The sequence below is a fragment of the Elaeis guineensis genome, chromosome 1, assembly GCF_000442705.2.
Source record: "Elaeis guineensis isolate ETL-2024a chromosome 1, EG11, whole genome shotgun sequence".
NCBI classification, from domain to species: Eukaryota; Viridiplantae; Streptophyta; class Magnoliopsida; order Arecales; family Arecaceae; genus Elaeis; species Elaeis guineensis.
In genome coordinates this window covers 141,420,340-141,448,237 of record NC_025993.2, presented here as the reverse complement: position 1 = coordinate 141,448,237, position 27,898 = coordinate 141,420,340, and the positions used below count along the sequence as shown (strand labels likewise).

Sequence of the window (27,898 nt, the reverse complement as noted above, 5' to 3'; positions counted from 1 at the left end):
AAAGACAAAAAGGAAAATTAGGACATCAAGTTCTTATGAAGCCATCTGGTAGAGATTCACGTTTCGATTTCACTAGCAAACAGTAAAAATTGGCTTTTGAATTCCAATCTCTTTACTATCGTGCCCATGAAACCCACAGGCGCTGATACACTCTATGCATAAGAGGATTTTTCCTTTTTTTTTTCTTTTTTTTTTAATACCAGCGAGGGAATACATAAATACTGTGGTTAACAAGTAATCACTTCTTGATTGCTTCTTTGCTCAGCTGTCCGGAGAAAAATCCACGAACTACCAGCACTGGCTCCCGGTGGAAAACTGACGACATGAGGTCAACCCGTACAAAATTGAAACACCACTTTACAGTATAAAACATCTGCTTAAGCCATGGTCTCTAACACAACTTGATCCTGATGTAGCCAGATAATTAACTTTTGCATCTTAAAATCACAAGATAAATCATCAGTCAAGGCTTCCTAATGGTAAAGATAGCACCGGCATTAAGAGGCAAAAGACTCCAATGAGAGTCACTATTATCAGTGCAACAGCTATGCCACTTTATTCGATACGAACCCTCAGGAAATGCAGAAACATTAAGCAAGCAAGATGAGAACCCTTGTCCCTTTTCATTTGGTTCGAAACAAGCATAAGCCGCCGCCAAGTCAACACCATTTCCAACCTCACTACTCATCATGTCAGCTTTACCAGTCTCTGCTTTTATATAAAGAAGTAGCATCTCATTCAACTCGACCATTTCATCAGTTTTGCGAGGATGAAAGCCACACTGCATTTGTCTTTCTTTTCCTCCGATGGATAACCTATTAGATGGTCTCACAGCAAGAACACAATGCATCTTGGCAACCCGAACACGAGTTTCTATCATTGCATTCTTCAGCTGAATGCAAAGATTTAGAGACAATTGGAAACCAGGTGAGACAGATAAATCATGTTTGTTTCTGGAGTCTGCATTGAAGAAGAAGAGCTCTGCACCTACGCAAGGCCTGCAGCAGTGTTCATATATCATCAGGTCAAAACGGTTTGCATAAACAGTGACTTGTATACTATTTATAGTTGCAAAATGGGCCTAAAAGCAACAAACACCTTGATTTTTCATATATCCAACATGATCTGACACCGATGCAGGAAGTCATGCACATATGAAAAAGAAGAATCCGGATACTTGAACCCTTGTACGATTTAGCACATGTTTACATAACCTAACCATCTATATCATGGCCAGAATGATAATTATAAATTTTAAGTGGATGGGCACTGGGAAATTACAAATTAAAGTTCTCACTGCATGCATACCTTACAATGAAGAAGTACTTGGGAACCTGAAAAGGTATTTCCATCAAATTTCTAGTCATGTAAGACAAGAGTTGCAGTCCGCGCATGAAAAGTGGCTGGAGATCTTCGTCATCTTTCACTCCTTTTGAATCTTTTTGGATTTGCAGGACACCAGATATGCCACTCTCAAATAACTCTAATGAAGCTCTTTCTATGTGACCAGAACTAACTCGTGTTCTGGACTGAAAGAGATCCACATCTTCCCAGAAAGAAGTCACAAACTGCTGAAGCTGCAAGGTAATCTTGCTATCCATATCCCATAATCGCTCGACTATATCTTTTGTAATAAGTGCCTTCAAAAACTTTTCAGAGTTTCCTAAGCTGCATGACAGGACATTCTTGTACAGAGCTGAGTTTGCATTTGAGAAGTGCAGAGCAAAGGCAGAGCAAAATGCCAGTACCGAGCAACTAAGAGCCAACCTAGAGATGCCTCTATAACTCTGGCAGTCAATGTCCAAGAAAGATGTGGCAAGAAGATCATAGTCTTTGGCTAATTTATTCAGCCTTAAAGCAAAATTAAGTATGAGAGGACTCATATTTTGTGTAGATGCTGGGGTTGCCTCAGTAAATTTATGTGAACTCAGCAATCCAAGCAGACCCATCAAGATCTCGAGAAATTTGGCTCTAAGACTGATGAACCACCTATGGAAGTAGTAGAAACCAACTGAAGACCCAGAAGCTGCCAAAATTTCCTCTGCAGAGCATATTCTGCTATAAACCCTTGCAAGTTTTCCCTCAAAATCATGCAAGTCCGCTTTCTCCCCAAAATATTGGCCCATTTGTTCTTCAACACAAGTAAAAGACTTTTCACAATTGCTTTCAGTTTGCAGCCCACTTATCAACTCTACACCAGCTTTAGGAAAGAGAAGCAATTTAATTTCACTTTCACCACCAGCTAATAACAACAAAGATTTGAGCCAGCAATGAGAGGAATCTGATTGTACACCATCTAACAATTTCCTAAATGTGAAAGCTGCGGCAAACCATAGCCCTTCACAACAAGAATACTTTCCAACTCTGTATGCAGCCCAATAGTTTCTTTTTTTCAGCATATTCTTGGTAAATTCAAGTGCCAGCCGTTCCATTCCAACCCAGAAAACATTATGGAAGAAACCTAAATTGGCACCAACATTTGAATGATCTGAATCCCGTGCATTGACACTAGTCATTCTAAAGCAACAACAAGCTATGTAAGCATGCATGCAGAGGCAGAAGATTTCAAATGAGTTGCAGTCATAGAACCTACTGTTCTGCATGTATTCAGCTAGAAGCTTCAGCATCTCACAAACTTTACTGTTGATTGCACCAGATTCATTAACTATATTGAGGCAAGCATTTGCAAACCTCAACATGCAAAGTACAAGCTTTGAAGCAAGAGAAATTCGCAGATTATCAGATACTGGAGACCCAAAAACACAACACAGTTTTCCAGCACCCAATTTTGCTTTAACAACTTCTCCAGAAGTGCTGGTGTTCTCCATGTTAAATTTGTCATATGTACAATCCAGAGTTTGTATCAGATATCTTATTCTATCTAGTGCAATGAGACCTGCAGAAGGATATTCCTCGGCAAGATGAAGAATAAGCCTTAGAAAGCTTTTGCATTCTTTCACTTCAGAAAGTGAACCATCGGATGTCAAATTTCCTGTATATATGCTTCTCCATTGGACTCAACAGTAGTCTGCTCAATTGCAGAGGAAATGTAATATATAATTAATAGAGTAACTTGGCAGACAAGATTTGACAGGCCATCTCCACAAGAAGCCAAAAGTGTAGCCTGTGGACTCCCGTGAAATTCAGAGCATAAAGCCTGCCACATTTCCGAAGAGAGTGACCCATGTCCTTTCCTTGACTTCTTAATGCTGCACAAGATATCTACAAGAAGACACAGAGCAAGGCCTCTCTTTGCCTTGTCAGATGTCTGTGCTGCGTGTTTCATGGTCAGAACCAGATTAAATAAATCAGGCAGATCCATATGATGCATATCTGGACACATACTGCGGAAAATCTGAGAATTAGAAATACACCAGTCAGTAACTATAGCACCAAAAACACCAGGTAGGAAACAGAAGCTCATTGACAAGCACCTTGCACAATATCCTGAGGGCTTCACATTGAAAATCAACTGGAATATCATTGTCATCAATGATATGGATCAAAGTAGAAAGTACTCTTCTATTGACAGAAACACAGCATACACCACTGCCAGTCAGAAAGGACAAACACTTGAGTGCTCTAGCCTTCAAAGAAGCAGCAGAGTCATGACTTACAAATGATAAGAGCAAGTCTACCTGCAACCAGAAAGAAGGATCAAATAAAATATCAGCAGAATGCTCAAAAAGAGCACTTTCTCAGTGAATAGAAAACCAAAAATGAAGCAGTCTTGAGATTTTTATAGCTCAGCACTAGATTTAGTGAAGAAAGGCAACATTAGGGGATGCAAAAATTTCTCCACATGTCACTTAATCTTGCATTCATGTAACATGAAATCAAAAAGGGTAGGGAAGACTGCATGTCTACCCAACTATAACCACTGGAGAGATTGATTCACAGATAATAGACTTTATCTTGAAATCCAGCTTCAAATTCCCAGTCAAACCATCCCACACTCAAAAAATGTCATTCAGTTGAGCAGTTCTTGTTTGTGAACAGCATCTGAAAGACCAAATGCACATTATCTATGAATTTCTTTCAATGGAAATTTCGCACATAGATATGTAATTAAGAAAGCTTACTTCAGCAGCAAAATGCCTAGTCAATATTGCTTTCCTAATGGCCATTAACGACTCACTTGAAAAGCAGGTTGGGTGGTGACACTTTTAGAAACAGTTAACTGGCATAAGTAACCAGGATTCTTTCATGCCAATACAAGTTTCTCTAAAACATCACAGAAACTACAAATAATATCAATAAAACAGCTGAGTCAGCTTCACAGTAATAAGCAACAAAAAAGGGCTTTTCCTTTTTAATTTAAAACAGGCAAAGTTTCAAGTACCAGTCTCGGTCAGTCTGTACCAGCATCTAGTATCAGCCCACAAGGTTATTGAATCCTTTCTTAAATATTGTTTAGTTATATGTATGTATCTACACGGACACTTTAAGAAATGACTAAATAGTGCAAGTAACCAGGAATCACTCATGCTAATGTAAGATCCTTCTGAAAAAATCACAGAAACTACAAATAATATCAATAAAAAAGCTGAGTCAGTTTCACAGTAGCAAAAAACAAAATAGGCTTTCTTATTTAATTAAACAAGGAAAGGTTTCAAGTGCTGGTATGGGCTACTCAGTACCAGAATCTGCTATGGGTCCCAAAAAAAAAAGTATTTCTTTTTTAATTATATATGTGCACATGCGTATATGTGTGGCAAGGTTTCAAGTGCCAGTCTGGGCCAGTCAGCAGTGGCATCTGGTATGGGTCTGCAAGGCAATCGAATCCTTTTTTAATATTTTTTTAATTGTGTGTGTGTCGGTTTTTACAACCTTGAAATCAAGTTCTTAGGTTGTTCGTTTTCATGGTCAAAAAGAACACAAGAAAGCTTTTTCTTGGCAATTTTAGACTAAAATGTTTCTTTTTCTGAGATTGTTCAAGATCCTTTTTAGATACCTTTGAAAAATAACACATTCAATATGTCAATCATGACCTACAAATAAATTCATAAAGTGTAAATTCATCATAAAAATAAGCTTTGTGGAATACATAGTGCATTAAAGGCACACCATTTGTTCTCAAAATGGAAAAAATGTACCATTATTACAAGATCACAATTTTAACTAAATATTTCAATTCAAATAGGTTGGAAAATAAGAGGTGGAACTTCTCCATGAAACAGATGAGCTCACAGTTGTACATGAATAAACAGATCAAATGTACTGACTTTATATAAAATACAAGCAATATGAAAAAAAAAAATGTGACTCACACCTTCTCTATTATAATGGATATACTGGCATAGATAAATACCTGTTCAGCAATTAAAGTAGTTGACTTGAATGTCAATTTTGAGAGAGATGACAACATCTCAGCTTTAAGCTCATCCTGTAATGAACCCAACAGCAGTTGCTTACCAGCCTGCAACAAATTAGCAATTTATGAGAAGATAATACAAAAGATCACCAAACTATGACTGGATTCATCTTAAACAGATAGGAACTCTTATGCTATTAATACTGATATTGGTTTATTTTCATATACTTTTGCAGAATGTTGGAATCAAAATCAACCTCATTGCCCCTAAACTGAACTTCCTAACCTACCTTCTTTTAATATATTTTAACCATGACCATAACCAACCAGCTTAATCTCTTTGTTTTGGAGGCAGCATTATTTTTTGTTCTTCACCTGTCATTCTTGCAAAATCCTATTCTGAAACAAGCATGTTCAAAGCCTTTCACAAAATTGACCTATCATTCCTAGATACATGCTGCATTTTCCATGTCATGTCAAATTTTTATTGCACATCCCACATCTCAGTCAGCTTCCCACGATTATATTGTGCCTCCTACACTTTTATTAAACTCTTAAATATGCGGCCCTATGTTGCAATACATCCACATCCATATTATCATTTCTATGCCTATCTTATCTGTCTAGATCCCCATAGCTGCCACGCTCTAAGCTATAGAATGATCAAACTTATTGGTGTCAAATAAGTATTTGCTAAACCTAAAAGATGTGGTGATCAGACAACAGCGCACCCCCCCCCCCCCCCCCCCCCATCCCCTTTTACTTTCACAATTTAAGCCTTCAAGCCTTTGTCTTTTTCCCTATAAATCCAAATTACTATTTGTCAAAAATATTAAAAAAAATAAAACTGCAAAAGGTAAGTCATCAATTTCAGTAAGGCCCACTTATCACTTCTACTCTCACAGAATCTGCACTCTTTTTAACTTATAATAAGTTTTGTTGATTTCGTAGTCCTTATCCTCCGAATTTTTTTGCCATAGTTTCAACCATGGTCCGCTGTAACGCACATACCATCCAATACAGGGCGTACCATACCGCACTAGTACCATACTGATAGTCAGTACACTATCTCATACTATACCGAATTGTATACCGATATTATAATAGGATAGTACCAGTAGAGGGTCCGAGATCAAGATGGTGATCTTGGTTTCAACTAAGTATTCAAAACTTATTTTCATCTCGCTAGTAAAAACTACTTCAGCAGATAGCACAGCAACTTTACTGAGTTATAGCAATCAACAAAATGTTAACAAGCATAAACAAAAGAAAGCTTAAAGTCAAGCCTGGGTCCAAAACCACCACAGTAGGAATCATGTTGTCTTGCTAAAAATACTCAAAAGTCAAAACACTTACGATGCTCCTCCAAGGTTGCCTTCAAAAATTGTTATTTAAGCCTATAATAAAGCTTTTTTCATTATTGCACTCCAGATTACCTCTAGTAATACTCTACAAACTTTCAACAGCGGAATCTAGATATGTTCTGTCCTTTATACTTAATAAGTGCCAAAACAAAGACTTGTTGCCCATGTTTGACCTGGATATTCCATCACTCTACCCAATAGAATCATAATATGGCTTATAAGTTCTATTCCATGAAAACTGATGCAACTAATGCAAGTATGTGCTTATCTTTTTAAACCCATGAATTGGTAACATAATCCAACTATAGCATTTAAAAAAGGCTGATACTCATGCATCAGAACTAGCAAAAACTTACTGTACTAAAAGCTAACCTCCATCGACCATCCTTGTATCCCATACATAACCTCCAGAGTATGGACTGCCGAACCGTGCCAAATCAGGTGATTCAGGTATACCAAACCAGACCATTCAGTAACTGGCATAGTTTGCCCGTTTGATTTGATCCTCTTTTATACACAAATGCATATACATATACATATATATAGAAAAGGCTCAATGGATCTCTTGAACCTTCTCTTTGGCTCTCCCTTACTCTGGACCCTTCTCTCTTTCTCTCTCTCTCTCTCCACGATCTCTTCCTAGCAATATGTCTTCCAGCCTTTCGAAGCTTCTCTCTAGCTCCCCCCTCCCTCGATTGAAGGTTCAGTAACTCTTCCTTAGGGCAGCAAATGAGTCGATTAAACCCATGTCCCACCCCAACCTGACCTGGTTAGACCCAATCCAACCATTCTTGAAGATTCGTGGAGTGGATTGGATTCAAATATTAGACCCATTCCACATCTCGGGTCAAGTTTGGATTTCATAAGCTTTGACCCAACCCGATCCATACACTATATGGGACCATTTTAGGTCTTCCTATTAGTTACCTGACCCAAAGAAAGTATTCTGAGTCACTTCTTCTGTTACTTTGTTAAGAAAAAGCACTCATACTAATCTCATTAAAAAATTATTATCATTGCATTAAGAAAAGAAGGGACTTATCAGTCAAAATACAATTTGATTCAGAAGTAAGAACAGGATTTTCTTAATGAAATCTTCATAAATGTAGACCTAGATCCAAACAAGACCTAACCTAGATCTGAACTGGACCTGAATATCTAGGGTTGGGTCTAGGTACCCAATTTGAATGATCCGCTAGGTCTAAAATACCTTCCATGGGCCCAACTCGACCTGACCCAATCATCTATTGGATTGGGTCCAAGTCTAATTTCATGACTCATACATGAAACCAGGTCAAGCTAGGGTCAAGCATGCCTCGATTACACCTGACCCATTAAGAGCTCTACTCTCCCTTGATTAATGCTAATGTCGACGCACTCTCCATTGGTCTGGCACAGTTCTCGAGTCCCAAACAATGCTAACACCTCTCGATACTCCTCTCCAACCCCCCCCCCCGCCCCTCTCCTTCTCCCTCGTCCCCCTTCCCCTCCCCCCTTCATCTTCTCCCTCCCCTCGCCCTCTCCCCGCTCCCGTTCTCCTCCTTCTAGGTTTAGGGTTAGGGTCAAGGTTTCTCCCTCTCCTCTCCTCTTTTCCGATCTTTCACCTCTGATACATCTCCACTTGGCATGATATGCACTGGTTCCTATTGAACTGGTTGATAGCTAGTACGATTCAAAATAGGGGTTTGGCAAACCCTATTCCAAAGTGATAAGATACACTACATTATATCCCACTCACATCGTAATGGCTCTAGATGTATCTTAGTAGTGTGGTAGCTCATAAAACTCCTTGAAGCAGCAATTACACTCATGCCAGATCTCTGCCTTAAGATATTTTGGAAGACAAACATAAATACTAGAATAATTAGTAAATGAAGCAATAGTTATCTTTAAAGTCATTGGCATACTATCAATTATCTTCTAACAATGCAATAACATTTCTAGTCTTAATATTACTTTTCCTTTTCTCATTAACTATTCAACAATTACACATGATTCAGAAAACACTAGTTCTCTAACATGTTCTATTTGAAACTTAATGAGCATTATTCATCGCAAAAGGATTTAGACTAATGAGGTTGGTATATTATATGCACATGACAACAATATCACAATTTCAAAATACTTGGCAAAATAATTTATCTCCCTATTTAGCTAATAATTCATATATTATCAGCTTTAGCAGTGGTAGAGATGAAGCACCTTGTAAGCTCTGCTGGCTATAGAAGCTGAGCATTGCATTTTAGACAAAGCATGAGCTGCTGCAAATGTCACTTTAGAGGTTGCTTGTCGTACACAAATCATGTGAACTAGTATTCCCAGAACAATGCATGCAAAATCCTCTGAAAATTGACAAAAGCAACCAGCAGCAAACAATGATGCCCTTACCTGCACAGAGAATGAATTGAAGGCATGATACCATATAAATTATGAAGTACTGGTGCTCTAGGACATCAATGGCAAGAGAACTTTTCTAAGATCTTATGATACACGATGCCAGCATAAAGTCATCCAATCCAAAGAAAGTTGGTATTCAGGCTAATTCTGTGCATTTTCATTCTTTGGTTTTTGCAAAGAATTTATTTTTCCTGGATGAGAAAATGGATACGGAATGAAGGTTCCTTAAAATCAGAATGCATACCAAATTGAGAAAAATAAAGCAAGATGAAATGAATTACTGTAACTTAATAGTAGCAATTAAGAAATTCTAACAAAGATGCAGGTAAGAAAAACTAACCTCACCTCTGAGACATGGGACGACTGCAAGCTCAAAAGTATAGTATAGCGTATATGAAGACTATCCTTTGCTAGATCAGCCAAACAACCAAATAGATGCAAAGCCAGAACTTTAGCCTCAATATCACCTGTGTCAAAAACTATTTTTACTCTTTTAAGCAGCTCTGCATTATTGGGTACCCTCCGCTTTGCAAGAATACCATTATACCTTTTGCCCTTCTTGTTAAGGTGCTTCAACTCCAAGAGAAAAACCTTCAGGATGCAGCGCCTTGTATAATTGTCCCCATGCTTGAATGCATCAGCAAGCCGAAGAAGATCGTGTTAGCAAATGTTCTGTCCTCCCCGGGTACCAAGCCATACATATCCAATATTGCCATTGTAATGCTTGGTTCCTTACTCCATTGTTGAAGCCTAGGTCCAATTTGTTCGATGGCCTTAACATGTTGGCCTGAAATTACTCAAGAAAATAATTTAACATGGTTGAAAGGAACTAAGATAGAGGACATAATAAATAAATAGCTCAATCACGATGTCACAAGTATCATGCATAATCACAATGATATGAAATCAAGAAGGATGAATACAAACTTGTCCCGGCTAGTAGGAATCACCTTAACTACATTATCGCCATTTATTTTTATCAATAGGGCCACTGTCATGACAAATATTCTAATTACTTCCTTCACAGCTTTCTTTAGTTGTACCCATTCCAAACCAAACCTCCAATAATTAACAAGACATCTACTTCAACATTGAACATTCTGACCATTATACACCATTCAATCCTTTATTGCTTAACATTCTAATTAATGCACTAGTCCCAGCATATTTTTCTTGTTAGATACTCCCTCGAGTCCATCAGCTTTTACGATCACCAAATATTCAAGCAGAAACATTCAACACAATCCAATTCACACAAACACCCGCACACAGAGAACTTCCAACAAACCGAAATAATTAAGATGATCAATTCATGTATATCTTGCAACTAACTATAACAAGAACCTCACTTTAATTATCTTTCCGTCACACATTTCTAGTTGCTAGTTTCTAATTTGACTACTTTCTAGACATTTACCCTCCACTTCACTCCAGAATGCTTGCTACCATTCTTTGATACTGCTTCCTTTATACTCTGTCAATTGAAACCAAATTGTTCTTACCCAAAAGACCAAAAAAAAACGAAAAATAAAAGAAGACTGTTGGACGATAAAATAAATCACCAGCGATCTCCTAAAACTGAAATGGCAATCAACATATGATTAGTTTGAAAGAGTTGGTGAGTCTGTTAGCGAGCCGTAGTGGCAAGCCTGCGGTTCAAGAATGTTCAGCTGAAGGCAAAGATCCACAGTTCAGGAAGAGTTCACCTAAAAAAGTTCAGGATGGACTAGGATAAACAAAATTTTAAGGGCGTGTCTGGAAACTTCCCATTGGATCTGGCCGGGAAGTGGGGTTCTGGAGAAGAAACAGGGCGCCAAGAGAGCCGGAATCATGCCTACAACCCCCACGATAACGCTCTCCTGTTTTCTCCGACGCCTTCTCTTTCCTCTCCAGGCTGCCATTCCCTTTAGGATTTCTCCCAATCAGGCCCTAGATAACTTTTAGAATCTAAATATAGTAAGATAATCGATTGATCAATTAGCAACGGATCTCATACAAGAAGTTATCCCACTAGAATTGATCAATTACAGAAGAGTATAAAAAGATAAGTAGGTTTTTCAGTTTCAAGAGCAAATCACTTAAGAACCGAAAAACCTAGTCGAATATTTCAAAAATAGTATATTTCTGGTATTCCATGATTCTTACTTCGGTATGTATAGGCTGAAGCATATTAGAAAACAAGAAGTGGTGTATAAATATAAAGAACGACAAGGGGATGGAGATGGCTGACCAGGCTTCTTGGAACGGAGCCCCTTCTCAAGCTCGATGCTCCACTCCATGGCGCAAGCCGCGGGGATCTTCTCCATGGCTCCTCGCTCTCTATCTCGATCTCCTCCCGACTATGCTATGCGCGGCCCAAATACAAGGAGTGGAAGGGAAAGGAAGAGAGGGTTTTGGTGGCGAAGGCGGGGCGAAGAAGAGGGACGACGCAATATCAAGGTTTTTGGTGTCTTTTTGGATATGATTGCTTTTCTAGCGGTTTGGACTCGCCTTCCGGGCTGGGCCCTTTTGAAAGGTTAAATTCCTCGCCTCTTTCTCGTCTCTCCATGGATGCATGTCGAGCGAGCGAGCGAGGATCACACCAGAATTCGTGACTTTCTTTTGGTGGTCGGGTTTTACGTCTATTGTTTGCACCAGATCCTGAACTAACACCAAATGGAAGCCTAATCGTAGATTTGATCGGGTCACGAGAGGATGGATGAATATAGGGGAAAGAATAGGTGGTCTTCGTCTATCATTTGATTCAAAAAAATTTAAGATGATTGGATAGAAAATAGTAGATTGACCGTCCACCTTCGATCATCAATTTACATTAGTCAAAGTGGGAGGATGTAAAGAAGGATGCTAGATCATATGATCAATAAATTTATGCATTCACAGTAATATCCTCATTAATATTTTTTGACAAAACTATAATACTTCTCATTTTTTCATTTATTTTATTTATATATTTTTTTATTTTATCTATATTATTAATTCTATACTACTATTTTATCAAATACATGAGAGGTAGATGGATCTCCTCATCCATCCTTCCTCCTCTATCCATCATTCATATAAAATAGAAGGTAAAAGATAGTTAGATGATGGTCGTATAATACTTTTAGGGACTGGATAACAATGAAAATCTAGCAAAGAAGCCATGCTATACCATGGATTATAAAATAATCATGCAGCAAAATTATAAATATATAGTGATTTAATAGAAAAAAAAAGCTCCGTACAATTTATTTGTCATCTTTCAAAGCTTCTTTGCTTGAATTTGGAAAAAGTAACAAAAATAAAGTTTATGATATGGTTTTGGTTAAAAATAGGTTATCTTTTGCGAGACCTTTTTGTAGTTTCAGATTATTGTCAGTAGTGTCATCAATGTTATAGTTGTTGATATCACCAAAGCGGTAATTTCATTATAAAATTCTTTGTTGCTACGGTGTGAAGGGGAAAAATGTATGTCAATATATTAATGTAAAGGGTAAATAGTGAGTGTTAAAAAAATTTATGAAATCAAGTGAAAGCTTACCGATTTCACATATATCTCACTTACATGAAACCAACTGCTTGGGATCTTCAAAACACCTTTTTATGTTACTTGATATACATTTTTGAACAATATATGAACTTTAGAAACTTGGATTAGCATATCGGTAATTTTTGAAGTGGAATTTCATTACAAATCAAGCTATTTACTCACAGTGATGTACACTACTAGAATGCTACGCATAAATCCACAGCCTAAAAGCTTTAGAGTACAAAAAGATAGAGAACTTTTTTTCTATATATTTTTTAAGTCTTGATTTGCATGCATCAACCTTAGATAAAGGCTTGTGCATAGAAAAAGTTTCTCCATGAAACTCATGATAAATGAGCCGCCCATTAACTTAGTTTATCCAACCCATTCATAGCTTTCAATTGCCAAATGTTTGGTTCTTCAATTGCCAAATGTAAGGCTTTTCAATTACCAAGTCATGTTCATCGATTGAGCTTCAAAGCATGTAATACACATGCTACAATGCAGCCACAAAGATATGGGTTTGCCCACTTTGGGCACCCTTACATTGGGCATTTAAATCCCATTGTCTAACACTCTCACTTGCCCATAATAGGCATGGCCCTGTCATGCATCTCTCTCTTGCTCTATTCGTATTGCTAATAGACTATGTAACTGCTAAGTATACCTGCATAAAAAGTTTTGCTGCCCGTTAGAGACAAAAAGGTTAGTTTTAGAAAAATGTCTCGTTATGCCCCCTAGACTCATTTAACTATCATATCAAATTAAACATCTCTAATCCTCTTGAGTTTTAATTTCAAAGCCACATTTAATCCCATCATTTTAATATACTAACAATTACATCATAGCCCTACGAAGTGACATAACTTGTCCATGATGAATATAAAATTTAATTTATATGGTTCTAAATAGTCTTCCCTTCACCTCTTGACATTTTGTTTTTGCTTAGTCACTTTCTTAGCAATATTTTTGTGACTGAACCAATCATAGTCATTAGGCAATATACTAAAACTTCAACTTCATGCCATAGTCAAAGTCACAAAGGGCATAGTTTGGATCAATTACTATGATCTGTAGGACTTACATAATAAGGAAGCAAAGATCCATTCGCTCACTTTCTATATCAATCGACAAGCACATGTAGCATGAATTACATGCTACAGTAGAGTTCTTTTTTCAAAAGAGTGTATATCACATTTTTCTAACACCATACAAATCTTGGTCTAGTCACATATTAATGCCTAACCTAAGTCTTTTAATTTGCTTGCTAGCCTAAGCACCAAATTTAAAACTCGCATCTGGCTAATCAAAGGCTACATGATTGTGGATGAATCATGTATAGTCTATTAACCAAAAAACTAAAATAAACCTCATTTTAGCCCTACGTATAGCAACGTATTGTAACGTGTCTTATCATTGTATGTAAAGAACACTATAAATCATTAACTTTGCTCACCATGTAAACACCAAGGGACACTATGTCTCATCTTTGTTCTCTACTTCTAGTGCCAAAGGCATTTGCTCGTGTGGGGGAGCCAATCTTGTATGTTGATATACCATTACACCATATTCAATTTTCATGGCGAATGTGTGTGCTAAGTAATACCTATGCAATATAATATTAAACTGATAAACAATAACATCATATGCATTCATAATAAACAATATTCCATGAAAAGTATACCCCATATAAAGTAATAGAAACTGAAAATACAACAATCACAATCTACGTAGTTTTAAACTTCTAACATGAGCAAAAAATTGTTGGAAAATAAACTTGATTTTGGATTACAAAAGTAGTAAAAAATTGGGCTCAGTTAATCTTAAATTTGGGCTAATAAAGGCACAAATTCTAAAAAATTTATTTTCAAAAATATCTCTAGAATATGCTTAAAATATTATGTATCTAGAACTTTCTCTAGAATATGCTTGGAATGTGCTAGAATATCTCGTATCTAGGATTCTCTTTTGGAGCCTATAAATAGGCCTCCTCCATTCATTTGAGGGTGTAGTCAAAGGCATTGAGTTATAATACAAGCTTCCTCTTCATAAAATTCTCTACATCTCTTTTGTCTCTCTTTTATAAATATATAACCACCGTTCCACCAAATACAAACATCTAGTATACCTATTCTAACATATTGGTATCAAAGTTGGACGATCAAGTTTGGAGTAGAGACAAATGGCCAATGGTATGGTTCCTTTTCAATTTCCTCAGCTTAACAAAGATAACTATGGTAGTTAATGTATTCACATGAAAGCTTTGTTAGGCTCATAGGATGCTTGGGAGATTGTTAAGAAGGGTTATGAAGAACCTTAAAATAAGGCTTTGTTGAACCTATCCCAAAGGGAGACTTTGCAAATAGCTAGAAGAAATTATCAATAAATCTTATTCTCATCTATCAATGCTTAAATGAAACTATGTTTGAGGAGGTTGCAAATGCAACTACTTCCAAGCAAGTATGGGAGATTCTTCAAAACTCTCACAAAGAATTCGATGAGGTGAAAAGAGTATGCCTCTAAGCTCTCTAAGGTGAGTTTGAATCTCTTCATATAAAAGATTATGAAGTAATCTCAGATTATTTCTCCAAAGTATTGGCCATTGTTAATCAATTGAAAATAAATGGAAAAATATAAATGACACAAGAGTGGTGGAGAAAATTCTTCACTCTCTCACTCCAAATTCTGAGTATATTATTATAGAAATAGAGGAGTCAAAAAATCTAGACTCCATGACTATTGATCAACTCATGTGTTCTTTACAAGCCCATGAAGAAAGACTAAAAAAGAAGATACGAGACCCGATAGAACAATCTCTCTTCTCAAAGTGGTCTTTCAAACAAAGAGGTGAAAGGAACAATGATGGAAGAAATCAAAGAAGCCATAGATGTGGTTATGGCCAAGGTTGTGGAAAAGGTGGAAGAGATGACTACAATATACTCAACTATGAAGAAAAGATAAAGAACCCACACTTTATAAGAGGTTGCAGAAGAGGCAACCAAAACAAAAGTTTGACAAATGCCAAACCAAATGTCATAATTGTTGTAAATTTGAGCATTATGCTTCTGAATGTAAAAATTTCAACAATGTGAAGGAGGAAGCCAACCTTGTCAAGATAAGAGATGGGTTGAGCTTACTTTGTTAATGGGTCACCATAAAGAAGATGGCAAGAAGAAAAGTATGTAGTATCGGAAAATCGGGGCAAGCAACCATATGAGCAAAAATAGAATCATATTTGCAAACATGGAGCAAATCAATGGCTAGGTCATATTTGGAGATAACTTCAAAATATCGGTAAAAGAGAAAGGTAAAATTTTAATTCACCTAAAAGATGGTAGCCACCAATTTATTTCTGGTGTCTATTATATGTCTAATTTAAAAGTTAATATGTTAAGCTTGAGATAACTCTTAGAAAAGGATTATGATATTCACATAACAAATTATAGCCTTTTTGAAGAAACTATGAAGGAAAATTAATAGCTCAAGTGCCAATGACAAGAAATAGAATCTTTTTACTAAAAATTCAAAATGATGAACCCAAGTATTTGAAAACTTGTGTGGAAGATAACTCTTCACTTTGGCACCTGTGCTTTGGGCATTTAAATTTTGGTGGCTTAAAATTGTTATCTACAAAAGGCATGGTGAATGGTTTGCCCTCAATTGATCATCCGATCAATTGTGTTAAGGATGTCTTTAGAAAAGCAATCTAGAAAAAACTTTTCTAAAGAAGCAACATCAAGAGCTAAGGAGAAATTATAATTTATTCACACCAATCTTTGTGGACCTATCATTCCAAGCTTTCATGGAAAGAATAACAATTTTCTGCTCTTTATTGATGATTATTCAAGAAAAACTTGAATGTATTTTTTTAAAAAAAAATTATAAATTTTTGGTGCATTTAAGAAATTTAAAGCCATAGTTGAAAAGAAAATTAGCCATGTCATTAAAGCCACAAAGTCTGATAGAGGAGGCAAGCTCACCTCAAAAGAATTTAATGAATTCTATGAAGTTAATGGAATTTGTCAGCCTCTCATAGTTCCTTACTCGTTATAATAAAATGAAGTGGCTGAGCGAAAGAATAGGACCATTTTAGATATGACTCAAAGCATGCTAAAGAGCAAGAAAATATCCAAAGAATATTGGGCTGAAGTATTTGATTGTGCAGTATATCTTTCAAATTGATGCGCTATAAGAAGTCTCGATGACAAGACTATACAAGAAGCATAGCATAGAAGCAAGTCAAATGTTTCACACTTGAAGGTGTTTGAGAGCCCTGCCTATGCACGAGTACTAGATCAAAAGAGATATAAGCTCGATGATACAAGTGAGAAGTTCGTGTTTATTGGATATGACAAGCACTCGAAAGGCTATAAGCTTTACAATCCAATCACAAAGAAACTTATAATAAGCAGGGATGTAGAGTTCAAAGAAAAAGATTCATGGAATTGGAGTATCCAAAGCAATAAGAGTTATGATGTTCTTCCATTCTTTGAAGAGAAAGAGCAAGAGCACCAAGATACTCGAGAAGATACAACTCCTCTATCTTCAACAACATCAAGCCAATCTTCATCTCCAACTTCAAGTGAAAGAGCACCATGCTTCAAGAGCCTACAAGAAATCTATGAAAAAGTAGAATATTTGAATAAACTTACTCTTTTTTTGTCTTTTTGTAGGATGTGAATCTATTAATTTTGAAGAAGCAGCAAAGAACAAGAAATGGCAAGATGCCATAGATGAAGAAACTAAAGCCATTAAGAAAAATGATTGTTGGAAGTTAACAACTCTTCTAGAAGGCCATAAAAAGATTAGAGTAAAATGGACATTCAAAGCTAAGAAAAATGCTAAAGGAAAAGTGGAGAGATACAAAGCAAGGTTACTTGCCAAAGGCTACAACCAAAGGCTCATAATCGACTATGACAAGATTTTTGCTCCAGTTTCTCATTTAGAAAACATAAGATTAATAATTACTTTAGCAGCTCAAAATAAGTGGAAGGTCCACCAAATGGATGTGAAATCTACTTTTTTGAATGGTGATGTGCAAATCTTAAAATTTGTAAATAAAATCGCAAGCGCACAGTGTACAGAGTAGCACGACCAACGAGTACGGGTCGATCCCACAGAGACTTGGTTTAAAAATAATTTTTAAATCTATGCTCAAGCGAGCTTTAACGAAAATCGAAAATCGAAAGTTGTTTGCTAAAGACAATAAGACTAAGGATCTAGGATTTTTGAATCCACTAGATCTAGATTAGGGAATTCTACCTAGAATTTTTTTTATTGATCCTAACGACTACTCCTCTTGTCTTTTCCAAGCATAGATTATGAAGGAACTAAGGCCCAACGATAACCCATCAAGATTCTTTACAGGGGAGTAGTAATTAGGATCCGTTAGGGTTTTCTCCTCCTATGCACTGAATCAAGCATGAACTATGAAGGGACTCTGACCCAACTGTAGTTCATCAAAAATTCTTGACAAAAGAGGAAGAAAAAGAAACCCTAAGAAAAAGAAAGAACCCTATGTAAAACTCCTACTCATGATCTAGCTTCATCGCAAACCCTAGAAGGGATGCTTAGCTAGACATGATCTAAATCTACTTGCAAAATTTAAATACAGAAAAATAAACTACCCTAATTTTATAAATTAAACTATCCTAATTGCATAAATTTAAACTGCATAATTTAAACTAACCTAATTGCATAAAATTAAATTGCATAAATTAAACAATCCTAATTGCAAAAAAAATAAATTGCATAATGTAAAGAGATAAAATTGCATAAAAATAAGATTTTATAAAAAAAAATTTATTATAAAAACCTCAAAGCTCGAGGCTTGAGAAGAAAGCTAAAAACCCCACTATCTAGGGTTACAAGCTTGATCGGAAGGCCCGAATCATTAAAACAAGGGCCTTTGGGGGCTTTTTATAGGCATTTGGGGGTTATAAGGTTTTCAAAACTTTAGATGTGGGACTAAGAGGTTTTAGAGGGCTGTTAGGGGGATTTAGGAGCATAAATCTCACTCAAAAAGCACTTAAATCCATCAAGAAACCCTAGAAATTGTTTCAGCCATCCGATCTTCATCTAAAGGACCCAATTCATCTAATAAATCAAGCCGGAAGCGATTCTGGGCCGTCGGATCATGATCTGGGTGAAGCGCTGCCGTTGGATCGCACTGCAGAGATGGGATCAGGTCGGATGCATCGCGGATCGTCCGATCAAGGCGTTGGAAGATTTCGTCCGTTGGATCGCGCTGCAGAAGGATCTCGTGTTGTCCTAGTATTTATTGATTCTTGCAATTGCCTTGATTACGGTTGGATCTTGACCGGCTGCGATGGTGGCCGTCCGATGGCGCAAAAATATGGAGCGTTGGATCTTGATCAGAGAAGATCGGACCATCGAGTGATGTGAAGTTACCAGATTGCCCTTCGGACCTTCTTCTCTCTCCTCATGAGTCCTGGACCGCGCGCGTGGATTGAGCTCGCGATGCGTTGTGGTGAGCCGAGACTCGCTGATTGACTGGTTTATGATGCGTCGATGGGTCCATGGTCCAGGCGCCTGTTGCTGTGGACCAGGCGGCTAACCAGATCACCAAATCAGTTGATTTTTGATCAATTTTGACCTGATTTAACTCGGGTTTGACCCAATTGAGTCTTCTTTCTTCATTCTTCAATTTCTGAGTCAATTTAACTCCGTTTTGCATAAAATTTATACCGTTGGAATCCTCTTTCCTTGTTCTTTCTATTGGTAACCTCTTCTTCTGCAAAATATAATAATAAATATTAATTTTCTAATAAAGTTAGATAATTTAGATATTAATTGATACTTTTTATGTCAATTTGTGACATAAATCACACCCCCCAACTTAATCATTGCTAGTCCCTTAGCAATATACCAAAATAAGATCATATTCCAAAAAGATCCTTCCTTTGCAAATTAATTTAAGATCGAAATTCAAGAAGTTTTCTAGTATTACTAAGTAATGAGCTTCGAATTAGAATCGGTAGTCAGTCTACTTAGAAGCTTTCTTAGAGTACACTTAAAGTTTTATAGCACTTGTGTGAGTGATAACTAACTTAGTATTTCAGTATTAACTTGTACAGGCCAATTGTATCATTTTTCATAATTAGTTCGATTAATTTTCTATACACCCCAGATTAAACAAAGAACTAAGGTAGCTTTCACACTGTTTTTTTTTTTTTTTTTTGCTGAGCATCCTGGCCTTCCTACCACCATTTAATGCGAATCTCAACACTTGACTTAGGTGAAGAGATCCGGTTACTAGGCTTAGGGCAATCCACATTTACTCTGTGTTTTGCATTTATTTCAGGCAGGTAGCTCTTTCTTTAAATTCAAATTTCTTCAATTGGGGTGTAGAAAAAATTATCTAATTTAAATAATACTCAAATTCTTAATTGGCCTTACAATTAACACCTACTTTACCTTGTTAGTGTGCATGTGCAATTGGAAGTGCTAATAGTCTTTAAATGACCTAGGCCACCAAGAGTCTAACCAGCTAATCTTCTCCGTGACTCACTACATTTATTAGCAAATACTTTCTAACTTACTCTTATTTCTTTTCTAGATTAATTTATTTCAAATTTTTTTTTTAATATATTAAATGCAAAAATAACTCATAGTGGAAGGAAAAGGAAATGATAACACCTGATTTTGTTCAAGCTCTCCCCCCAACTTGACCGACATTGTCCCCAATGGAGTTTATCTAATTTATTTGTCCTAAGCAAACTGAAAACAAAAAAATATTAGAAATTAAATAAGCTGGGTTGCCTCCCAGAAGCGCTAAGTTTTATGTCTTCAGCCAGACCAAACCTCGAAGCAATTTAATCAGAATAAGTTGGTTCATAAAGAACCATGGCATCTTCAACAGTCTCGACAGGTAATTTCAAGAATGGTTTTAATCGTTGACCATTAACTTTAAAGATAACACCATTACTTGGATTTTCTATCTCAACAGCTCCGTGTGAAAAGACTTCTTTACTAAAAATGGTCCTGTCCATCTAGACCTAAGCTTTCTGAAACAGATATAATCTAGAGTTATATAAGAGCACCTTTTGTCCGATATTGAAAGTTTTTCTCATAATTGATTGATCATGAAATGCTTTGGTTCGTTCCTTATATATCCTTGCATTTTCATAGGCTTCATTTCTAAGTTCTTCTAATTCATTCAACTGAAGCTTCCTATGGTTTCCACGTCGTTCAAATTTGTATTTAGTTGTTTGATGGCCCACATGGCTTTGTGTTCTATCTAATAGGCAAGTGACATGGTTTACCAAACATAATCCTATAAGGAGACATTCCTAGATTGGTCTTGAAAGTGATTCGGTATGCCCAAAGTGCATCAATTAATTTCAAAGACCAATCCTTTCTATTGGCACTAACAGTTTTTTTCAGAATCTGTTTGATTTATCGGTTTGACACTTCAACTTGCCCACTAGTTTGAGGATGATATGGTGTGGCCAATTTATGGGTGACATTATACTTTTTCATCAATGTTGCAAAAGGTCGGTTACAAAAATGGGTTCTCCGATCACTAATGATTGTCCTAGGAATACCGAAACGAGAGAGAATATTTTCTTTAAGAAACTTAATGACCATTTTGTATCGGGTGTTCTACATGTAATTGCTTCTACCCATTTTGAAACATAATCAACTGCTACTAGAATATATTCATTTTCAAAGGAATTTGGAAATGGTCCCATGAAATCGATCCCTCAAACATCAAAAACTTCAACTACCAAGATTGGGTTGAGTGGCATCATGTGTCGCTTGGTGATTCAACCCATTTTCTGACATTGAGCACAACTTTTACAATATTCATGAGCATCCTTAAACAAATTGGGCCAATAAAAACCACATTGGAGAATTTAGCAGCAGTTTTCTTAGACGCGAAGTGACCCCCACATGCTTGATCATGATAAAAAGATAAAATATTCATGACTTCGTTATCTAGGATACACCTTCTAATAATTTGGTCAGGACATTGTTTAAAAAGATAAGGATCATCCCAAATGAAATACTTCACTTGGTAAAGAATTTATATTTATCCTGCTTAGTCCAATGAGAAGGTATCTTACCTATGGCTAAATAATTTACAATATCAGCAAACCAAGGTTCAGTAGACACAGACATGAGTTGCTCATCTGAGAAAGATTCATTAATGGGTGGTTCACTAGATGGTGCGACTGGAATTCGGGACAAATGATCTGCTACAACGTTCTCAGTGCCTTTCTTGTCCCTAATTTCTAGGTCAAATTCTTGAAGGAGCAAAATCCATCTGATTAAGCATACCTTGGCATCCTTCTTTGCTAGGAGATGTCTAATGGCTGAGTGATTGGTGTAAACAATGGTGTGGGTCCCAACCAAATAAGATCTAAATTTTTTTAAAGCAAAGACAACAGCAAGGAACTCCTTCTCAGTTGTGGTGTAGCTAAGCTACGCATTATTTAAGGTTTTACTTGCATAATATATCACTCTAGGCAGCTTATTTATCCGTTGACCTAAGATTGCACCCACAACATGATCGAACGCATCACACATTAATTCAAATGGTTCAGACCAGACAGGAGGATGAATGATTGGAGTTGATACAAATACTTTTTTTAGAAATTTAAAAGATTCCAAGCACTCATGAGTAAATTTAAATTTGGTATCCTTTGCCAAAAGATTAGTCATGGACGTGCTACTTTGCTAAAGTTGGTAATAAACCTTCTATAGAATCCAGCATGACCTAAAAATGAACGTATTTCTTTCACAGATTTAGGTGGTGGAAGACTTGCAATTAGATCTATTTTGGCCTTGTCTACTTCAATCCCCTTTTTAGAAATGACATGGCCAAGAACTATTCCCTGTTTGACATAAACTGATATTTTTTCCAGTTGAGAACTAAGTGCTTCTCCTTACATCGTTCTAGAACTAATTGCAGGTGATTCAGACACTCGGAGAAGGTTAGGCTAAAAACAGAAAAGTCATCCATAAAAATTTCTAGAAATCGTTCTATCATATCTGAAAACATGCTGATCATGCATCTCTGGAAGGTTGCCGGTGCATTACATAGTCCAAAGGGCATTCGTCTATAGGCAAAAGTACCAAATGGACAGGTGAATGTAGTCTTTTCTTGATCTTCAGCGGCTATGGGGATCTGGTTGTAACCGGAGTATCCATCAAGAAAACAGTAAAATTCTTGTCCAGCTAGTCTTTCCAACATTTGATCAATAAATGGTAAAGAAAGTGATCTTTCCTTATCGCAGCATTCAACTTTCTATAGTCTATACAGACCCTCCATCCCGTTTGGGTCCTAGTTGGGATAAGTTCGTTTGCATCATTTTGGACCACTGTTACCCCAGATTTTTGGGTACTACTTGAACTGGGACTTACCCAAGAGCTATCAGAAATAGGATAAATTATTCCACTATCTAGGAGTTTCAGAATCTCCTTTTTAACTACATCCTTCATAGCTGGATTAAGCCTTCTTTGGGCTTCTCTTGTTGGTTTAGCCTCTTCCTCTAAGTATATTCTATGTTGAACTATAGAAGGGCTTATTCCTTTGATATCTGCTATGGTCCAACCTATTGCTTCTTGATTTGCTTTTAGAACTGACACTAACTCCTCCTCTTACTTGGGATCTAGGTCTGATGCAATAATTACAGGCAAATTTCTTTGGGTCCTAGATATGCATACTTGAGATGTTCTGGGAGGGGTTTCAGTTCTAAAATGGGTGCTTCCTCTATCGATGGTTTAGGTGATGATTTCACCATCTCAATGATTGGTTCAGTAGGAAGTGTCGATTCCTGATTAATCTGATTTTCTTTAAGTATTTCATTGACATCCTCAGACTCATGGATTAACCAGGGGTTAACTCTAGGTCGACTTCATCATCACTAATTCAATGGATTCATAAATACCATCTTGGACTACATTGACATCAGCATGAGAAGAGGATTCCTGTTCTAAGTTAAAAACATTAAGCTCAATGGTCATATTCCCAAAGGATAACTTCATTAGACCATTTCGACAATTGATTTCAGCATTGGCGTAGCTAAGAATGGTCTTCCTAAAATGACAGGTATATGTCCTTTAGGATTCGCAACTGGCTCATCTCTAAAACAATAAAATCTACAGGAAAATAAAATTTTCAACCTTTATCAGAACATCCTCGACCATTCCCTTAGGATCCAGAGAGATCTATCGGCTAACTGTAATGTGATCCCAGTAGGTTGAAGTTTTTCTAATCCTAGTTGCTCATACACCGAATATGGAAGGATATTCACACTAGCTCCTAGATCTAGCAAGGCTTTTTTATATTGGTTTCTCCAATAACACAAAAATTGTTGGAGCTCCAGGGTCTTATATTTAATTGGCACATGGCTAGATAGGTATGAACTGACACTTGCAGCCAAAAATGCTTTCTTTGGTACATTAGTGGTCCTTTTCCTAGTGCAAAGATCTTTTAAAAATTTGGCATAAGTTGGAACCTGATGGATTATATCTAAAAGAGGAATATTAACTTGGACTTGTTTAAATACCTCTAAAATTTTATCTAAATGTTCAGATTTATTGGATTTCAGTCTGTTTGGAAAAGGAGCTCTAGGACTTTTAAGTACTGGACTAGGTGAATTTTCAGTTTCTGGTGCTTGAGGTTGAAAGGTAGTAGTTTTAGAAGGTGACTCGCAGATGAGTCCTCTATATCATCAAGTGCAACTACCTTATTGTCTATTTATTTTCTCGATCTTAAGGTATGAATGGCATTTACACCATTAACTTGGTTTCCTTATTGGGGTCGTGGACCATTTTGGTTCCTAGGATTTGGCTAGGTTGGCTAGGTAACCTACCATGTTCTCGTTCACTAATGGTCGAAGCCAGCTGACTTACTTGCATTTCCAACGGCTATAGCTTGGGTGTTATTATTTATGATTGACCCTGGTTTGCATAAAGCTGGTATGTGTCTTCATCATGGCTTCTAGGCTTTTCTCTAAAGAGGTAATTTTCTTGTCATTATCATGGAAGCCTGGGGGTTGTTCATCACTGGGTTGGACCTTAGATTTTGCTGATTGAAATTTGGATTGCCTACATTAGGATTCTGGGACCATGAGAAATTCGGGTGATTCCTCCAACCTGGGTTATATGTGGGTGCATAAGGATTGTTCAATGGTCCTTGATAGGTGGCATTCACCTATGCACACTCATTCGAGTAGGAACATTCTTCTAAGACATGGTCTGGTGCATTGCACCCTTTACACATGGGTGCAGATATTTGATTTACATTGGCTGGTCTCTGTAATTCTAAGGCTTCCAATCTAGTGTTAAGGTTGCAATCTTGGCCTCTGATGCTAGGGTTGGTTGAATTTGATGCATTCCTCCTCTTGAAGGTGTAGCTTTATCAGGTTCCCTAGTTGTTTCCCACTGTAAATTTTTCTCGGCTAGGTCTTCTAAGAATTGCCAAGCTTCAGTAGTTTCTTTGTCCATAAATTGGCCTTGGCACATGGACTCTAGCATGGTTCTTGAGTTTGAATCTAACCCCTCATAGATGATCTGGCATAGTCTCCAAGTTTCTATTCCATGGTGTGGGCATTGGGTCAAAAGATTCTTGAAACGATCAAAGTACTTCCAAAATGATTCACCAGCTAGTTGGTAAAATTGATTTATTTTATTCCTAATCCTAGCTGTTTTATGATGGGGAAATACTTTTTCAAAAATTTCTCACAAAGCCCTCCCAGGTAGTGACAGAATGGTTTGGCAGACTATAAAGCCACTTCTTAGCATTATCCTTAAGGGCAAAGTTGATTAATCAAAGTTTGACCTCATCCTCTGTTAATTGCAGTTTCATGGTTGCACATACCTCCTCAAATTCTCTAATAAATATATAAGCATCCTCTAATCCTGTGAATTTTGGAAGCATATTTATGATTTGAGGTTTGATTTCAAAATTGTTAGCTGTGGGTTTGGCAACCTGATACAAGATGGTTGGATGGAGCCAACTGGATAACACAAATCCTTAAGGGTCATGGGTTGGATTGGTTCAGCCATTGGAACAACAGGAATTGACTCAATTCTAACTAGACGACCCGACACTCTTCTCCACACACGAGGTGTACGGTTCTCGATGTTTATATAATTTTTTTTTATAAAATTTTTATGTATAAGAAAAAGAAAGAAAAGAGAAAAAGTTCTAAAGAAAAGATCCTAAGGAGTCCTAAATCTAAAGAAAAGTAACCAAATTAATTTAAATTTTAATAATTTTTTTTTTTTCAAACAAGTGAAATAATAAATTAAACTCAATCTATCCTAGGGTTAACCTAAATCTAGACAGCTCCTAACTGTTCCAAGATGACCCTTCAAGCCTTCCAAGTGGAGATTGATCAACTAGTTAGCCAGGTAAGTATAAGAGGTGGGAGGTTCACTCATGTTGCCTTTCTAGACACCAAACGAGTTGGCCAGGCCAGCAACTGAACCATTTAACAAACCACCCTCAGGGACTTACCTAGACACCAACTAATCAAACAACTCAAACTTGGTAGAACTCTTAGGGTTCCTTGTCCTATTGAGCTCGAATTCCTTAAGGTTGACGTCTAATTAATTTTAAGATTAAAGGTCTAGGTAATGCAATATGATGGAGATGGTTTTTGGGCTAAGGAAGGGTAATGAAATCCCCACCTTATCTTGTTAATGGGTTGATGCCCTTAGATTAATTATGAAAATGCAAATGCAAATAAACAAGATGACCAAGAATGTAAAAGATTTTAATTTAGAATTTTTTTTTTTTTGATATTTTACTTCACGATTATGAAATGTCTTTTGTTTTGTTTTTTTTTTTTGATTAAGTAAATTCAAATGATTAGGTCTAAAAGGAAAAATAATTAACTAAAAATAATAAAAGAAAATTAGAAGCATACCTGAGTTTTTCAGCAATCACCAACTAAATCTAGAAACCTAAAGGAAAAAGAAAGAGAGTTATAAAGCACGAAGAACAAATATTTGAAAACAATTTAAAACACCAAATCCCCGGCAACGGCACCAAAAACTTGATGGTTCAAATCTTAAAATTTGTAAATAAAACCGCAAGCGCATAGTGTGCAGAGTAGCACGACCAGCGAGTACGGGTCGATCCCACAGAGACTTGGTTTAAAAATGATTTTCAAATCTATGCTCAAGCGAGCTTTAACGAAAATCAAAAATCGAAAGTTGTTTGCTAAAGACAATAAGACTAAGGATCTAGGGTTTTTGAATCCACTAGATCTAGATTAGAGAATTCTACCTAGAATTTTTCTTATTGATCCTAACGACTACTCCTCTTGTCTTTCCCAAGCATAGATTATGAAGGGACTAAGGCCAACGATAACCCATCAAGATTCTTTACAGGGGAGTAGTAACTAGGATCCCTTAGGGTTTTCTCCTCCTATGCACTGAATCAAGCATGAACTATGAAGGGACTCTGACCCAATTGTAGTTCATCAAAAATTTTTGGCAAAAGAGGAAGAAAAAGAAACCCTAAGAAAAAGAAAGAACCATATGTAAAACCCCTATTCATGATCTAGCTTCATCGCAAACCCTAGAAGGGATGCTTAGCTAGACATGATCTAAATCTACTTACAAAATTTAAATGTAGAAAAATAAACTACCCTAATTTCATAAATTAAACTATCCTAATTGCATAAATTTAAACTGCAAAATTTAAACTAACCTAATTGCATAAAATTAAATTGTATAAATTAAACTATCCTAATTGCAAGAAAAATAAATTGCATAATGTAAAGAGATAAAATTACATAAAAATAAGATTTTATATAAAAAAAAATTATTACAAAAATCTCAAAGCTCGAGGCTTGAGAAGAAAGCTAAAAACCCCACTATCTAGGGTTACAAGCTTGATCGGAAGGCAAGAATCATTAAAACAAGGGCCTTTGGGGGCTTTTTATAGGCATTTGGGGGTTATAAGGTTTTCAAAACTTTAGATGTGGGACTAAGAGGTTTTAGAGGGCTGTTAGGGAGGTTTAGGGGCTCAAATCTCGCTCAAAAAGTACTTAAATCCATCAAGAAATCCTAGAAATTGTTTCAGCCGTCCGATCTTCATCTAAAGGACCCAATTCATCTAATAAATCAAGCCGAAAGTGATTATGGGCCGTCGGATCATGATCTGGGTGAAGCACTACCGTTGGATCGCGCTGCAGAGATGGGATCAGGTCGGATGCGTCGCGGACCGTCCGATCAAGGCGCTGGAAGATTTCGTCCGTTGGATCGCGCTGTAGAAGGATCCCATGTTGTCTTAGTGTTTATTGATTCTTGCAATTGCTTTGATTATGGTTG

The 27,898-nt window shown here is 36.7% G+C and overlaps 1 protein-coding gene and 1 non-coding gene across 2 annotated transcripts; one reads left to right on the top strand and one right to left on the bottom strand.

The window, feature by feature from the left end:
- Positions 1-17: 17 nt before the first annotated feature.
- Positions 18-11,553, bottom strand: LOC105060353 (uncharacterized). The gene is given in 9 exon segments (XM_010944021.3): positions 18-998; positions 1,309-3,004; positions 3,007-3,355; positions 3,435-3,638; positions 5,312-5,419; positions 8,881-9,066; positions 9,421-9,731; positions 9,734-9,862; positions 11,306-11,553. Coding segments are annotated over 9 exon segments (3,594 nt in total). The 5' UTR covers positions 11,382-11,553; the 3' UTR covers positions 18-463.
- Positions 11,554-25,148: 13,595 nt separating this feature from the next.
- Positions 25,149-25,255, top strand: LOC140854949 (small nucleolar RNA R71). Its single transcript, XR_012138042.1, has one exon. It is a non-coding gene; the product is annotated as a small nucleolar RNA R71 (small nucleolar RNA).
- Positions 25,256-27,898: the final 2,643 nt, after the last annotated feature.